The sequence below is a fragment of the Apteryx rowi genome, unplaced genomic scaffold (assembly GCF_003343035.1).
Source record: "Apteryx rowi isolate R43461 unplaced genomic scaffold, aptRow1 scaffold_594, whole genome shotgun sequence".
NCBI classification, from domain to species: Eukaryota; Metazoa; Chordata; class Aves; order Apterygiformes; family Apterygidae; genus Apteryx; species Apteryx rowi.
The window spans coordinates 124,828-141,509 of NW_020450865.1; the positions used below are offsets into that span (position 1 = coordinate 124,828).

The window sequence follows — 16,682 nt, forward strand, 5'->3', positions numbered from 1 at the left end:
CTTCTCTTTGTTCCTAGCCTTCAGTGGAAGGCTGACGAAATAGCTCTGCAGTGAAGACTGTTTTTTAATGAAAAAGAAATTGATGGAAATTCAAAGTATAGCTCAGTGTAGGAAAAAAAACCTTTCCCCCCAAATCTGTGATACCTGTATGAGCTCTTGCAATAGGATCAACATGAGAAATACTGTTAACAGAATGTCCAACAGCTGCAGAACATTACCAAAAAAACTGACAAGCAGGTTAAGTTTTAAGGCTATTTTGGCTATTTTCATTTTGGCTATTATTTCAATCCTTATACTTTGGAATTAATAGACTGGAAAACAGCAGAAGAAAATAATTGTCCTTCTTTGGGATAAATCAGTCTCTGTATCTTGGACTTCCAGACAATCATGGTTCACATTTTCAGTACCAGTTCAAATGGTTTGAGAAGAAACACCAGTTTGTATTTATGTACCGCCTTTTTAATGGCTGTGTTCATGTGCCGGATTGAGACTTTTATATGCAAATGCTGTAATGCACATAAAATTATAAACTTTCATTGTTAAGCACAATCTAATGAAGATGCTTGGAATTAATCTATCCCAAACAGAGTAAGCTGTAAAGATATTTAACCTACTTGATGATCATAAAAATTTATATTTGGCCCTGCTAACATATGGAAATTCATCCCCAAATAAAATGCTATGATTACCTATTGGAAAATTGCTGGAATTGGCTAGGAATCTGACACAAAAGAGCAGTGGCTTTTCATTATCTAAGGTCAAATACCGAATCATAACTCATGGTCATATTCAAGTCTTAAAACTAGAAAGCAATAACACTCCACTTGTGATTCTGAGCTTGGGGAATCCATCAAGCTGGCAACAGCTTAGTCTTAAAAAATTATCCTCCAATTCAGCTAGTTAGGAAATTAAGATCTTATTTGTTAATAACACTAAATGATATGTTTATTCTAGAAACAGGCAATGCAGAAGATAAAATGAAGTGATTCAGGTGTTTTTTGTAATGACAGACAATAATTATTATGTGAGTTTGATAAATAATTATTATGAGAGCTTGACAAACAATTATTATGATTAATTTGTTTTTCTTAAAGCTGGACTGTTTACAAACTGCCTGTAAAATGACCACAGCATGTTCTATTATTTATTTGAAATTATTATTTAACTTCCACAGCAGGTCATTATTTCTCAGTTCCTGTTTTAATTAGAAATGAATATTTCATCTTCTAAACAGGAATAACATATGCCAGCTGATTATTTTTTGTTCCTTGATTGAATGATTTGTACATGTAACCAGCAAAAACACTGATTTCAAATCCAGATACAGCATTTGAAATCCATGTTGTTATTTAACCAGTTGACTCAAATTTAATACTGACAAAGCCATTTGAATGGTCAGGCTCAGCCTACATGTTTCAAGAATATAGGAAATAGCACAGTTATTTTAACAGAAGATTTACAAACAATGTGAATGGAAAGGAGAGCTTATGCCATATCTGATCCAGCACAGGCCATACTCTGAAATGGTATCACAGTCCCCCAGCCCCAATTTATTTTATGACTACAATTTTTTTTTTTCTTCAATTCTTTTCTCTTCTTCTCTTCATGCCCTTTTCTTGGGAATATGACATCAGGGAATCTAATTAGTTACTCTTATGGAATGTACTATAGCTACTTTTATCCTTCTCAGTTCAGTGATAAACTATCTCTGAGCCTCTTTTCCAATCTCTGCAGGGTTCTGCAAAAGCCCCCGGCCTCAGCGCCTCAGACACCATTTTAACAGGATCTGTTAACATCCCAGGGACCTGGAATGTGTCTGCTTTTCCTTCTTTCTTTACAAATTTCTCAGCTAACTTATTCCTCCAGTGCCATCCTGAATCCTGACCCAGTCTGTCTAAGGATAGGATTTGGTAGAGTCTGTGTGCTACATGACCTGGACATCTGTGGAGAAACCATATATATATATATTTATATGTATATATATATATATATAAAAGCCCAACCTTCCATTTTCTCATCTCCCTCAGGTAACTATGTAACCTTGCTGTCTTATTCACACACTCCATTAAAGACATATTTAGAACTACTATTCTTAATGGGTCTGTTATTTGGAACAAGTCTAGCAGATAATGAGTTGCAGCTATTCTTAAAAGAGACAGGAATGAATACAGCTAAAATCAAATTCATTTACAAATTTAAAGAAATATTTGCAGATTTTTAATGTTTTCTGCCTAGCTTTAATCATGATTTTCACAATTAATAAATGCAATTGTTGAATCAGATACCCTTACAGACATCCTATCATAACACACAATGACTGGCAAAATGAAAAGCACAGGAAACAGGACTGATTAAATTTCAAGTGTCATGCTTTTCATATGAAGTCTGAGACTATCTGAAAGAGAGAGACAGAACTCAGTAATTGTGCTGAAGCTCTCAGAGCATTAAATACCTTAGATACTTAAATTATGAACTTGAATACATATTCAGGCACCTAATTAGTTGACTTGACTAATACATGAACTTCTCTAGTTGCTGTTGAATTCCATGGGAATTATGAGAGGTCAGTACCCTTAAAAATCAGGCCAGTTTATCTAGGTCTCAGAGCATGGACTTCAGGAGCCTAGTTGTGGGCATCTTCAATAGAAAATGCTGGTTCAGAGTTCAAAACAATGCAACTTTCATATTATTCATAGAATGTATGACCATGGAATGGGGCAAAGAAGTTAAGAGGAATCTAGTGTCATTATATGTTAAATACTCAACACCAATTCAATACCCCAAACAGTCATCAGGGTCTTTAGACTAGGGGAAAACCAGGATAAAATTAATAAAATTCCTTCATTAACCTATCCTCTCTGGAGATCTCTGTTCCTATCTGGCATAGAGATGGCAAACAGAATGCATCGCATAATCTCTTCTTGATCGATTGATCTAGACCTGTAAATATTTAAGCAGCAGTCTACACTTGTCAGTGTACAGGCAAGAGATCCTGAGGACTTTGAAGGCTTGAGTCAATACCTCATTTTAACATTGGACAAAGCTCTTCCTACATGATAGGAAACACTCTGTAGTTGGCAGACACAGACTAACTGACCTAACTGATCTTCTCCTATCTTAAATTCCAGTGTTTCTGTATGAGTCTGAAGGAGAGTCAAGAAAGACAGCTAATATTAAGCATGCTTTAAAACAATACTGATTCAAGATGGGTTTTTATAGTTTGTAAAAACAGTATGAGATACATATTGAGCTGCTATACAGTGTACCTCCTGTCAGCCACAACTGTTAGTTTTCTTTTTCTTTTTTTATTATTTCAGAAGATCAAACCACTTATTCCTCCATTCTCTTCTTAATGTTAACATGGTACTAGGAACACCAGCATTAGCTTCCCAGATATAAATCAATGTTAACACCACTGTATCTCACTTGAACAGAAATACAACTCCCTCCAAATTTCTCCCTGCCAAAGCTTACCATTGTGTTTTGTTTTTGTTTTTAATAGACCATATACTTAGACAAGAAACCTTCTGTTTTTAAAGCAAGGCTTCCTGGAACCACATGGTTGCACGCTGATGGAGTGGATTTTACATGTGACGTGCAACCACCATGCACAGAGACAACACAGCAGCACTGCAGCCGCGCAGTCACTCTCAGAGACTCCTCTCATTTCCTGGGATAAAGGGCAGCTCCTGCAGCTGCTTTGAAGCTGAGGAGCAAAGTGGCCTTAGCCATCCTAACTAGTAACTCGTTAGACCATGTTATAATTTAGCAGAGCATACTCACAGTTTTTGTTTTAAATTGAGGGTAATTTTCAAATGATTGGTGTGAGGATCCAAATATTCCCTTGTAAYGTGCAATACATTAATCACAAACACATACTTCACAAAGATCCGCTTTACTTTCCTCTTAAAAAACTGACTGGACTTGTGCTCGGAGTTGTACAGTACCACAGAAAAACAGGAAGTAAAGATTCATTTAAAGCAAAGCTAAGATTAGAAGCTTCTGAATAATGTCTGCACAAGGACAATGTATCACTGATTAGAAGTGAACCAGAGCTAAGCAAATCAGAAGACAAAATAAATGGCCCAAATCTTTATTCACACATTAAATTCAGCAGAAAAACAGAAGCCAATCTTTCAGATCTGAAAGATTTTGAAAAACAGTCATTTTAGTGCACTTCCTTATTTCCAGGGTGTAACCAGATGTGACATGAAGCAGTGCAGCAAAAAGGGCCATCCAACCCAGCCAAACTCAAATTACTAACGTACTTGAGTTCTCATGGCAAAATGAATCTTTCAATATGATTTTTTAGACAAAACCAACCCAGAAAACCAGGCAGAGCAAACTGGCCACTGGGGAAAGTAGAAAGTACACTGCACAGTGCTATTGTTTTGAAGACAACATGCCTGACATTTTTGTCCCTCCCTGTGAAGCTGAGCCTAGGGATAATTGAGAGTTAAATTAAAAGTTCTAACTTGCAGATTCCTCCAAGGCTATTTTCTATTATAGGAATCACAAAACCTCTTGAGCTGGAGGAAACCTCTGGAAATCATCTTGTCTCTCACCTTGCTGGGCTGCAGTGGCCCTCCCTGGTTCAGCCAGCAGCCCAGCCTAGCTGATGTAGCTGCTGTTACATCTTTCCCTTAGTTGCTTCCACACCAGTAGACTTCTGTGCTCTCCTCAAACCTCCCAGTATGAGTAGGTAGAATCAGGCCGTACTGGTGACACTATTGTTTGGAGCACATGCTTTTCATCAGATTTTTCTTCCTATGGATGCCAATATAGCTTATTCTTGGTAAAAAACCTATAGTTTATATGGTTCAAATTTTACTACTCAGGCTCATAATTTACTGTTCTTTACACTGCTGCTTGTCCAAGATATATTAAAAAGCTCTCATTCATTTTAAGAACTCCATTGCCTCTTTTTTGGCAAACCTCCTCTGTGTACAAAGGCTATCACTGGGCTGCAGTTAGACAAGTGTGAGTGTGTGTGTGTGCACCTGTGCAGGTTAGCCCCTATTGTATCTCCTTTGCATCTCTACTTATGGGATAATGATAGCAGTAATGACAACGTGTAAAATTGTAAGCTAACAACTGTTCCACCTCCAGATAAATGAGAAAAGGGAAGATACAACCTATTAAAGACAAGGAGGGTTGAGTGAAGGCAGTTGGTCTTGTCTTCAGATCAGTTACATGGATTATTTCATCCAGTTTACTTATTGATTTAGTTAAATGCTTACAGTTAGGCTAATTGTTTTGATGTGTGACCTGCACAGAAAATCGATTTCTAGGAACAAGTCAATTAATTTTTGTTGTGTGCTCTTGTCCTCACCACACTACTGACAAAACTTCAAAGCATCTGCTACAGCCTGAGCAGTCAGGATTGCCCCTGACGTTCTCCAGGCAAAGGAGAAAGGAGCACAGAGGAGGCACAGGGGAACATGATTCATATGTCCTGTGCCTTTGCAGCTCCATCGTTTTACTCATGTAATGGGGAAGGATGAACATCACAAACCTACCAGAGGATTCGTTTAAACCCAGAAGTGGGAACTTTGACTGTTTAAACCCACAATGGAAAATGTAGGTGTAGATATTAGATTCAGAGAACTTTTGTCATATCCTGCTGTAATATGTACATGTTTAGCACTGTGTTCTATGTTGTTTACAAAGGTATGCATATTTTTTCTTTTCTTTATTTGATGATAATCTTATTTTTAGTGGATACCCAAAGAAAAAAACATATATTGTGATTGTATTTTGACTGACAGCCTGGTTAGAAAGTAAGTATTTTTGGAAATATAAGATATTAGATAATTRTAGCTGCTTTTTTCCAAATTCAGAAATAAGAAACTAGAAGCAAATGAACAAAAAACTTGCCATAGATAATGTCTTCTCCTAATAATGCCTATGATTTTTCACAGGTAAGCACACTATTAATGTCCCTCTTCTTTAAGCCTTAAAAGCTATCTGTAACTTTGTCTGGAATAAAATGAGGCAACAGCTCTCCTGCCCTACCAGCTATAAAAAATCTTTGACTAAAAAGTGTAGTAACTAGAGTTCTTTCAGATGAATTCTCCTTAATATGCTTCATTCCAGGTGCACATAAAATTGAAATCACAGTTTTGACCACTACTGTCTGATGAAGCCATTTGCCTGAGGATCTCCTGCCCCATACTGAGGACATAGAGAGTGGCATAGGACTATTCTTTACTCCAGAACCTACGGACATAACGGGAACGAGTATAATGGGAATCCAAAACAGAGGTTAGGGATGGTGTATCACAGGATCCATAAAAGTACAACACATCTTGAAGAATTCATGACATATCAAGATCTTGATTTTGTCTTCAAAAGCTTATGAATGTGTCTGCACCATGTAATTTACAAGCAATGACTGACCTGACAGGTCAGCCTGTCAGGCTCAGCCTCTCATCTTATAATCACCTTTTGATGTAGTGTAGTGAAAGCAGTTCCCACTGCAGGAGCTTCTGCTGATGCAACATCTTATGGGAAAGGTGATCTACAAGGGAGACTGGAAGATGTCAAGATTAAAGCACAGTTCTCAGAGAAGTGCCTATGGTCACCTCTGGCGAAGTGACCAGTTGAATGAGCCCTGAGAGTGTCAACTCACAACATAATCCAAAATGTTCTGAAAACCGCTCAAATCACCTCTGGTTGAAAAGGCATTTGCCTTTCAGCCAAGGATAGAAATAACCAAGTACACAGCCTAAAGTGCTTTGTCCGCAGATATGAGAAAATCAGGGCCCCATGTTATCTCATATAAATTCATCAAAGCTAAAATGAGTCTTGTGGAAATTGATTCCTTGATTAAGAGCAGTTCTGAAGTCCTTTATTGGTGGACTGCATGTACTCTAAAGGAGGCATTAGCTGGGTATGAAACTATCTAAGGATGGGAATAGGTGAGCCAAGAGTCTTCTACTATCCTGTCTGGTGTAATAAGCAAAATTAAGGAAAACTTCACAGACTAATACAGGAAAACAAACAACACTACAGGCCTGATTAGGCACCTTGTAGACCTTCTAAAAAGACATTATTGTCCTACGTCAGAAATGAAAACACCTCACTAAACCTATAAGGAATCTGGCTATGGCTGAATGAGGTAAAACCAAATACTTTTTAATGGGTGGGTGATAATGGTTGTAAGCACTCCAGGATGTTCATAAACACCCTAGCTAGAGGCATACAAATCAAGYTGGCTCCAGATGCACTTGTAGAAATGATCGGATTTAGTAGTTTGGGCATAACATCCCACAGACATAACCATACTGCTTCCAAACTTGAGCTGGTATGTTCACATAACACTGCACTGCTCTTTGTGTGTGTTACTGTGTGGGTCTCTGATATCTAAGACACCTCTGCACAATGCTCCACATCTTTTTCAGACACGTCTATACCAAGCAAATTGAATGGCACAAGGTCTTTACAGTGACAAATTAATCTATATTCCTTGTAGTTTGTTGCTCAAAAAGTGTGACTATGCATTATTCATACCAAAGCATAAACTTCTTTTCTGGGAATGCTTCAGTGCTTTTTTCTCCTATCATTAGTGTGTTCTGCCCATGGTTTGGCATRGTATGTGGATTTATGACAGACATCCAGAACTATTTAGGTGGGATGAAGGCCTATGTCTTGTTTCTGAGAGAGTCTGACAATGCAGAAAGAAGATAGTTTGTAAAAGATACAAACCAAAGCTGACCCAAGAATGCGGTGGACATACAGATCCTTGGCAGGAACGATGGCCAACAGCATCTAGCACTCTATTAACAGGAGCACAGCCAGTCAGTTGAGCGATGTGACTATCCCTCCTTTACTCGCACTCGTTAGGCTGCATTTAGAATATTGCATACAGTTTGGGGACACACAGTATGGAAAGACATTGATAATCTGGAGCAAATTCAGCAGATGGCTGGGGGCTCCAGCCCTTTCCCTGTGAAGAGACAGCTTCAGAGGGACTTAACAGCAGATGCCCCTCACCTACAGGGAGGTTATTGAGAAGAGAGAGCCAGGCTCTGCATGGTGGGAGAACAAAAGACAATACACATAACTTGAAACAAGAGAGGCTTAGACTGGATATAAGACAAAACTCTTTCACTATTAGGACATTCAAGCACTAATATAGGTTGCCCAGAGAGGCTGTGCAGTCTCCATTCCTGGAGGTTTTTCAAGACCCAAATGGATAAAGCCCTGAGCAACCTGGTCTGCACACATAGCTGACCCTCCTTTGAGCAGGAGGTGGAACTAGAGGCTTCCTGAGCTTCCTTCCAACCTGATTTATCCTATGGTTCTGTGAGTCTATGTCTCTGGCTGCACCCAGTCTGACTGGTTTTCCTGGAACCAGACAGGAATTAATGGATGAAGCAGTCCTTAMGGCATGACCAAGGCATGAGTAAGCATCCTATAGGGAACTTGGACTGCAATCTCGTTTGGAACAGAAAAATCTACATTTCTTGTTCTTGTCTGCCACAGATAGGTTCACTGACAAATAACCCTTCTCCTCAAAGATCAATTGAATCAATGAATGAATCATGAATTGCCCACTTTGTTCCACTTTCCTCTGTTGAAAAATGTCTGCGCTGATTGCCTGCCAATGTATTTTGTTGTYCCAGTAGATGAACTGCTGTGAGCAAAATCTGATGTTTGCATCAGTTCCATAACCAATTTCATAATTGTCTCTTGTGCAGAAAAGTACTCATCCCTCCCAGTTTATACAAACTACAGCTCTTGTATTATCTGTCAGGAGGTGAATAAGCACTCTATAAATTAGTAGTTAGACCTCCAAACAAGAGTTGAACTGCACTGAGTTCTACGCTATTTCTGTGTAAGTGTAATATGCATTTAATTCTAGACTATGTGGGCTCACCAAAGAAATATTTGCCGCTATAGGTTTTGTGAAAAAACATGGGGGGAAGAGCACTTTTTATTAAATCAGGAAGGAGAAAACTTCCTACAGAACTGTCGGAAGGGTACAGTCTATTACCTAATTTTGCTGTCAACATGCAATCTCCAAAATGTGGCAATAGCTGAGTTGCCTGATGAACTAAAACAACTTCTGAGTGTTGCTTGGGGCAGTGCCTGAACTTGTGTGCTAAGTGAACATTGTGTCAAGTCCATCCTGCGTCAGGTAGCTTCTTGTTATCTCAGATTCAGAAACATCTTTTTTCTGTTGGTGTTAAAATGGACTGCTCTGTTCTGACTTTTCACATGAAGGTCATGAATAGGTTAAGAATGGTGTGAGGTTCTGAACCTCCTAATGAGTTAGTGGTCCATATACAGATATAGTATATGCTTTGTTTCCTTAAGAATGAAGCTATTAGAGAGAAAGCATTGAAAATATCTTAGTGATATGAACAGTCTGAGAAGAAGAACTCTGTCCTGGAAGTGGTTTTGGCCTTTTTGGCCTGTTAGAAATCAAGAAAACTATGAGAGAATGGTCATATAAAAATCTCTTGCTTTTACATATAAGAAAATTTCTGGACTTGAATCTTATTGTGTTGAGGAAGAACATCTTCTGTAGCCACATGAGAGAGAGAGAGAGAGAGAGAGCGATGGATAGAGGCAGTGGCTTATGGGAGGCATCTAGCTATAGATGAGAAGGTGGTATTAGCAAGGTATAAGTTAAAAATGGCTCCCGCTCATTTGCCTTTCACCAAAGCGGGAAAAACAAGTTTCCAAAGTTTTACAAGAAGAAAAGGGATAACCCAAAAAGAGCAGTCACTGCACAGCTCTTGATGATTCTGTCTTGTCTTCCCACAAATTTTTGCTACAACCATGTAAGTACTGGTAAATCCAGATAAGCTCTTCTGAAAATGCTGTCAATTGTTAGGCAGTCTGCAGAGTTCACAGAGTGGAAGGTGCTTGGGCTTCCTTATTTCAAATAGTTCTTTGATTGGATAGACTTTTTCCCTTACAAATATGAGTACATACTCAAAGAATACAGTGTAACATGAAAATTCCTGAAGGACAACATCAGTCTTCTCAGGGATTGAATTAGAGGGTTCAAGCAGTAATTCCTGTCGCCAGGAAAGGAGGATCCCTAGGGACTTGCTTTTCCTTGCTTCCCAGAGAGCCTGGAATCCCAAGCTAGTGCTGAGTCAACAGTAACGCTGGGTGAGACATTGTAAATGCAGCAGCTGGAATTGCTTGAGAAGTCCTTGCTATTTACCGCCTGTCCGTGAATGCTAAAAATTGAAAATTGCATTCCAGTGACCATTTGTCAACTAATCACTCAATAAAGTGATTAGGTAGTATATGAGCAAATTATATTGGGCCAGCTGTAACTGAAGGTTCTGAAATACAAACTTTGTAAGTACTCTCCTTTTCAAAAGCCTGATAGGTCCAAGGGTTTTGAATATTTTTTTGAATAAGAACAACACTGCTTTCTATTTTTTGTTTGAGGTTGCTCCTAGGTAACTTGTCACTGCTGGATAAATACAAATACACTATGCTCCCCTAGACAACACAAGTGTGTTTTGTCCTTTGATTTTCTTTCTCATTAGATAGTTTCCTGAGATGATAACTCTCCAGAGATAGAAGGTGAACCTGAGCAGTCTACTTTTGAATCAATTTCTGTTTATGCAAAGGTGCAGGTGTGCTGTGTTCTCAGTAATGAATACCAGAGCACTTCTAGGATACCGAACTGATCAGGACCCCAGAGAGAGCTGCAGGTCACAGTGCATACAAATAATGTGCATATACTAATGAGATCAAAACGGACTCAGCTTTTTCCATAATGCGGGATCCTACATATCTCATTAGAATTAATACTGGTGGAATACTCTGAGGTAAGAGTGAAAGCTCTTAGATATAATGGAGTTGAGGAACTTGGTATCAGTTTTCAATACTGATAATTTTCCCAGGGTGATGCAGTAATAGCAGTAATACTTTAATCTGTAGTACCACAAAGAAGTCAAAACTGAGTGTACTTTTAATGGATTTCAAATATTAGCACTTATTATTTAACATGCGACATGGATAGTCCCCATTAAATTTGGGCATAAAGCCTTCTTTGTGAAGGAAGGAAGAGGCAATTCAGACCTGAATTGAAGAGACCTGTCTCCAGACCTGTGGGAGGTAAGGAAGGCAGTTTCTTGGCACTGTTATATCAGACCTCTTTGGAGAGGAAGGCTTGATCTGCAAGCTTGGAAACTACTTGTCTTTGAAAGAGCATTCTTAGCTCTCCAATGTCCAGTGGCTTCCAGGCCCAGGATGTCCTGAGGCAATTTGTTACTTTCCATATAAGTTATTGGTTTTCTTCCATTAATTTGTTTAACCTCTTTTTGTTTCATGTACAGTTTCAGAGTTCACAGCATCCTGTGGCTGAAAACTCATCTACGTGCTCTGTGAAGAATGACCTCTTCTTGTTCATTTTGAACTTGCCACATGGTATTTGCCTTTGGTGCAGCAGAATAAGAATGATCATGCTCATTCAGACTAATGTTTGTAGTTTTATAACCAGAGACTCAATAACAAACTACCTGTGGTTCTGAGATTCCTCAGAAACTAGACATTTTTATAGGGTACTAACTTGCAATTTATTTCTGTGAAAGGAATGACCAAAACAATGCAGTTTTAAGCTTCTTTTCTTAAGAAAGAAGGCTATACATTTGCACTATGTGTCCCTTATTCAACCTCCCGGTAGTAATTTGTGCAATATTAACTCCTTCTGACTGAGCTGAAGCAGTCTCAAAAACAAATAAATACATATAATGTAAATCATCATTTTGGTAGACCTGAAGCTAATGACCCAATTGAGGAAAATATATTAGATAAGCTCAATAACTATTTGTCTAGTTTGGCATGCCCTTAGCTCCTCAGCACACAGAATGGGCCAGACAGTCTGTCAGTCAGCACATCAGTTCATTTTTGAGTCAGTCACAATATTTGTTGGTGTGACTCAGCTGTTAATAACAGGAATTGGAAGAAAAACAGAGGTAATGTGGAAGGTATTTTTAAGAAGTGTTGGTGATGGAGAAAGGAGGAACTGGAAATACTATGGGAGTCAGTCCAGGGGGAACATGAAGACCAACCGAGATTACTGCTAATATCAGGTAGAGGGGCAGAGGGGGTGGAGATGTAAAGAACAGGACACAAATCCATGGGAAGCCAAATTTTGTTAGTTTTGTTTAAAATGAAGTAATTGTCTCACTGTCAAAATAATTTTTGACTACAAATGAAATATTCATAAACTACACATCATATATTTGCAGAAAATATTCAACAATACTTTATAGAAAAAATCCCTCTCAATTTATTAATAAAGTTAATCTTGTTAATCTTCCTGAAATATTTTTAATTTATTTCCTCAGTTTCTGCCACGGAACAGGAAACCTGCCTATGCATAGATACACTTCTCTTGCTATGAGATGACAGTCACTTCCACCTGTAGGACAGTGTGCTTTTTATGAGTGCTATGTATTTTAATTGGTGAGGAAAAGAAAGGGTAAATTAGATGATCGGCTGACAGTTTTCAGGCTTATCAACTTTCCTTAGATTTGTTTTCTGCCATAATATCTTCAATAAATTTTCTGATCGTTTATCTGGTCAGAAAAACTGACTTTGGAAAAAAATGTTTAAATTTGTTCCTATTTTTGTTAAAATGTAATTGTTACCTATTTTTGGTCAGCTGGACCAAAAAGGTTCAGTTCTTATTTTTTGTCTGTTTTTACCTATGCATTTACTAAACTAAGGACAAGGCTGTTTATCTGGCCGTGGATTGAGGTACAAATCTTTTCCTGGTCTAGATTTCAAAGTGTAAAAATACCTGTGATTTTTCAGTTCCCTGGATCTTGAATAGCTTGGCCACTGGGGCCAGGCATCCATATTACAAACTCAGGCATTCTTGTCAGCCTCAGCATAGCCCTAAAATCTGAGAGAGGAGCAAGTCATTCTGTGGCAGAGCAGAGTTGTATTGACAGGAGGCTGTGCAGCCAGCGCCAGACATACTCCTCCCAGAGCTGGGATTTAAGTCTACATGGTTTGAGGTTGGCACTTTTCACCAGTGATTTATACACTTGAAAACAACAAATAAACAAAAAAATGCCCCCCCAAACCCACAGAGACAAATTTTCACCAGAGCACAAATTGAAATGGGAAAATAGTTGAGAGGTTACCGGTGCAGTTCTTCTGGAAGTTGGGGTTCTCCAGCGGGTGCCCCGGGATGCGACACTGAAATCTGTGCTGCCAGAACTCGGGGAACCAGGGGTTGCGGGTGTTGGTGTCCAGCCGCAGCTTCAGATAGTAGTCATCAAATGACAAGACCTCTGGAGACTGCAGTTTGATAGTGATGCCTCCGTTTGCTTCAGGTTCATAACCTTCAATGACTTCATCTCTGTCTGCCCAGCCATCACTGAAAAGAGGAAAAACCTGTTACACAGAGACAGGAAACTTGTTTTGAAAAAGCAGCTAGCCAAAGGCAGGCCAGCACCCTCAGAAATGCAGTTATGGGGAAATCTAAAGCACATTCCAGGCAGATTTAAAATTCAGGCAGAGATGGAAAGAAGAACAAACAGTAATGAAGACTGTTGTAATGAGCAAGTCTGATTGATTTCATGCCGAGTCCTCATTAACTCATCTGGAATGAAGAAGATCTGTCTTTGTCCCCCTGGAAAGGGGTTTTGGACATAGCGTAGTGTGATGTCTTTATAACTGAGGAGATTCTGCCTTATTTAGGCTATCCTGTAAGGGGTAGAAACTGGAAGAATTAATATTGATGGAAAGGAAACCAAACCAGAATCCTAGGTGTTTTGCAGAAGACATCTCAGCATGCATAGATCTAACAGCTAGAAGAGTAATTCATATCAAACATGAACTGAGAAATGCATCATGTTGGGGAGAATGTAATAAGAATACTCGATAAAATTGAATAAACTAAAAAGAAAACCACATGCTAGTCCTGCACCCTAAGGGATCTGTCAAAACATGCTTTTTTTAATGAACAATGGCTTTTCTATTGTGCTTTTCTGTTCATTCGTTTGTTTATTCTGTTGTCAATCTAAGCCAATCATGCCAAAGTGCAGAGGCACTCTTAAAGACCTGAAGATAAAAATCTTCTGGGGATATTAGTTGATGGAAATTCTATTTTAATAGTCTTGAATAAAGTCCTTTGGGCTTAACATCTGAGTTTTAGTTTAGTTCTCTTAACTAGAAGTCCATTGATTTAGTGTCATTCTCCAATTCTTATTAGGGTCTCCTAAGCACTGTGGTATTATGGTCTGATTTAAGTGCAAATATAAGCCAGCCTATGCTTAATTCTAATATGCTGGTCATATCATGAGAGAAATAGATTATTTTGGTATCTCTGATCTAGCTGTATCCATTCAGCATCAAACCAGCAGCAGCGTTGCTGTGAAAAGCAGACAGATGAAGCACTTTCAACAGCAAAGAGCTCTAGAGGAAAAATGTCATTGACCACTAAAACAAAAATCTCTGTTTCATCCAAAAGTATCTCTTCATAGATTGTCCTGAACCCTGGACAGACTGAAAGAAGTTCTATATAAGGAGCCTCTTACACAGTGCCTTGAGAAGAGCATAGTGTTGTAGCCCATGCCAGCTGAGGACAATCATTCATGAGGCACTCAGCATAGAGGTGACAGGACCTCCAAAACAGAAAATAACCAAGTTTTGAAATAGCAAGTTCTGTCACAGTACCAGTCAAACAAGTGTAGAGTGACTATGCACGGTCTGTGTGTGAGTCTCGGGCCCCCAGTCTCCAGACTGAATAGCYGGCATTCACATTAACTGCTGCTTTTCTGAACTTCCAGAATCTGTGCTGCTGGCACCTGGAAAAAAATGGTAGGTCTCCATGACAATGCAGAAAAGGCCATGTACTGAATGTTTTTCATATGGGACACTGGACCCAAGCCTTTATTACATGAAGTCATAAGATATGGGATGTCTGGCAACCTACTGATTGAGTAATCTACAGATTCCTTTCAGCCTGGGCCCTGGGACCCACAAAGCTGTACTTTAAAATGGCACTGCATGGCACCTTCAAGCCAGGATTTCTTCTTTCTTTCCCCTCTTGTAAAAGCCTTGCAGTAGGAGAGGGCAAACTTTCTGAGCCTACAAGCCACTGACCAAAGTCTTTCTATGCTAAGTAGCATTAGATACATGCACATGCATGTTGCGTCTCACATACAATGTGAGAGCTGAGAGCAGGGGAGGGCGCAGGGAGAAGTCCACGGGAGGGAGACAGCAATGGTGTGAGAGTCCCATGGTGGACTGGTGCTGGCATGAGGCTGCATCACAAAGTGACTCTGCCATTAGGAACCCAGCTCAGCAGCACCTACTGGATCATTTCCTTCCACAGCCAGTGATGTGGGTTACCCAAGTGCTGCCTTTGTACCAGTACAGCCCTACTGATAATCACGTGGCATAGCCTTGACCTGACAGCTGCAGCTGAACTGACCGCCATAGAAGCGCACACAGCTCAAGAGCCACAGTTTGTCCATTCCTGCTTCCTGCCCCACTTGCCCACATGCTCTGGGCAACTAGTAATATCTACAGCACACCCTTACTGCTGCCTCATATTACAGCACAGTCTAGCTAACCTTACAAAGATAAAATCAGGAGAAGCAGCTTTTTAAATTCCACATAGTTTGAGTCACAAACTAGCAAAAAGGAGCAAAAGACACAATATTTATTTCTTTTTGTGTGTGGGAAAAACAAGCAAGAGGTCACTTACAGCAAAATTAATTGACTTCTAATTGCATGATTACTTCATTATATGTCACAATGTTTATGGCTTGCAAACCGTAGAATCAAGCAGAAACACTACTGAGTCAAAAAGATTAAGTAAATCAGGTCATTTTTTAAAAGACTTTTTAGAAAGGAGGTATTTTCTCTAGTGCTGGGATTCCTATCAGACAAACATTAGAATGATTTATTTCCTTTCCTCTGTAAGTTTGGTTTGGAAGATTGCCACATTAACTCTGAAGATGAAGCAGAGCTTTTCTGCAAAGGTGAAAGACAATGTATCTCAAGTTCTTTGAGTGCAGCTGATGGAAAAGCTCGCCTAAATTGGAACATAGACTGTCATCTCATGTTTCTTTGTCTCTTTCTAGCCCACAAATGTTTTTTTTGTTTGTTTTCTCTTCAACTTCCTCAGATTGTTAAAACTGCCTGAAAAGTCATGTGCCCAACCAAATGTGAAGAATAGGCACTGGAATCAGAAAAAAAAATGTTCATTTGTTTTGGAGTTAATATTGGAGCTTTGTTGTACTTCCAGTAAATTCAAGGAGCAAAAGAAAGTCTCTCTCTGGTCTCTTAGGGGACCTGTGCCATCCCAGAAGCTGCAGATTCCTGGCAGTGCTGAAAGCTGCCCTAGGGAACCTGAGCAGTTTAACAAGCAGTGGTGGGAGGACAATTATTGGAGACCTAAGATCTTTTTATAATCTCTGACTAAATTTTTTTTTACTGTGTGGAAAAAATTGTCTGAACTATGTGCATCATTAGTGCTATATGAATGAACGAATAGCATACCAGAAGACAGTGTTAAAAATTTTGATGTTTCTAGTGCTGAGCAACACCACGATATTAAAGGCCAGATGATAGTGTGCACATCAGTGATAGAATCATAAAACCGATAGTTGGTACAAGGGGAAAAAATGAAATCTCATTAAAAGGCAGTGCATACTATTCTTTTATTGTCAGAATCTAGTACT

General features: G+C 39.1%; 1 protein-coding gene across 3 annotated transcripts in view; it reads right to left on the bottom strand.

Moving 5' to 3' along the window:
* GRM1 (glutamate metabotropic receptor 1) overlaps positions 1-16,682 on the bottom strand; it is a 190,937-nt gene that overhangs the window by 53,683 nt on the left and 120,572 nt on the right. For all 3 annotated transcript variants that reach the window (XM_026082802.1, XM_026082803.1, XM_026082804.1), the window contains exon 3: positions 13,131-13,366. In XM_026082802.1, the coding sequence (XP_025938587.1) occupies positions 13,131-13,366 (236 nt within the window). The remainder of the gene's footprint in view (positions 1-13,130; positions 13,367-16,682) is intronic.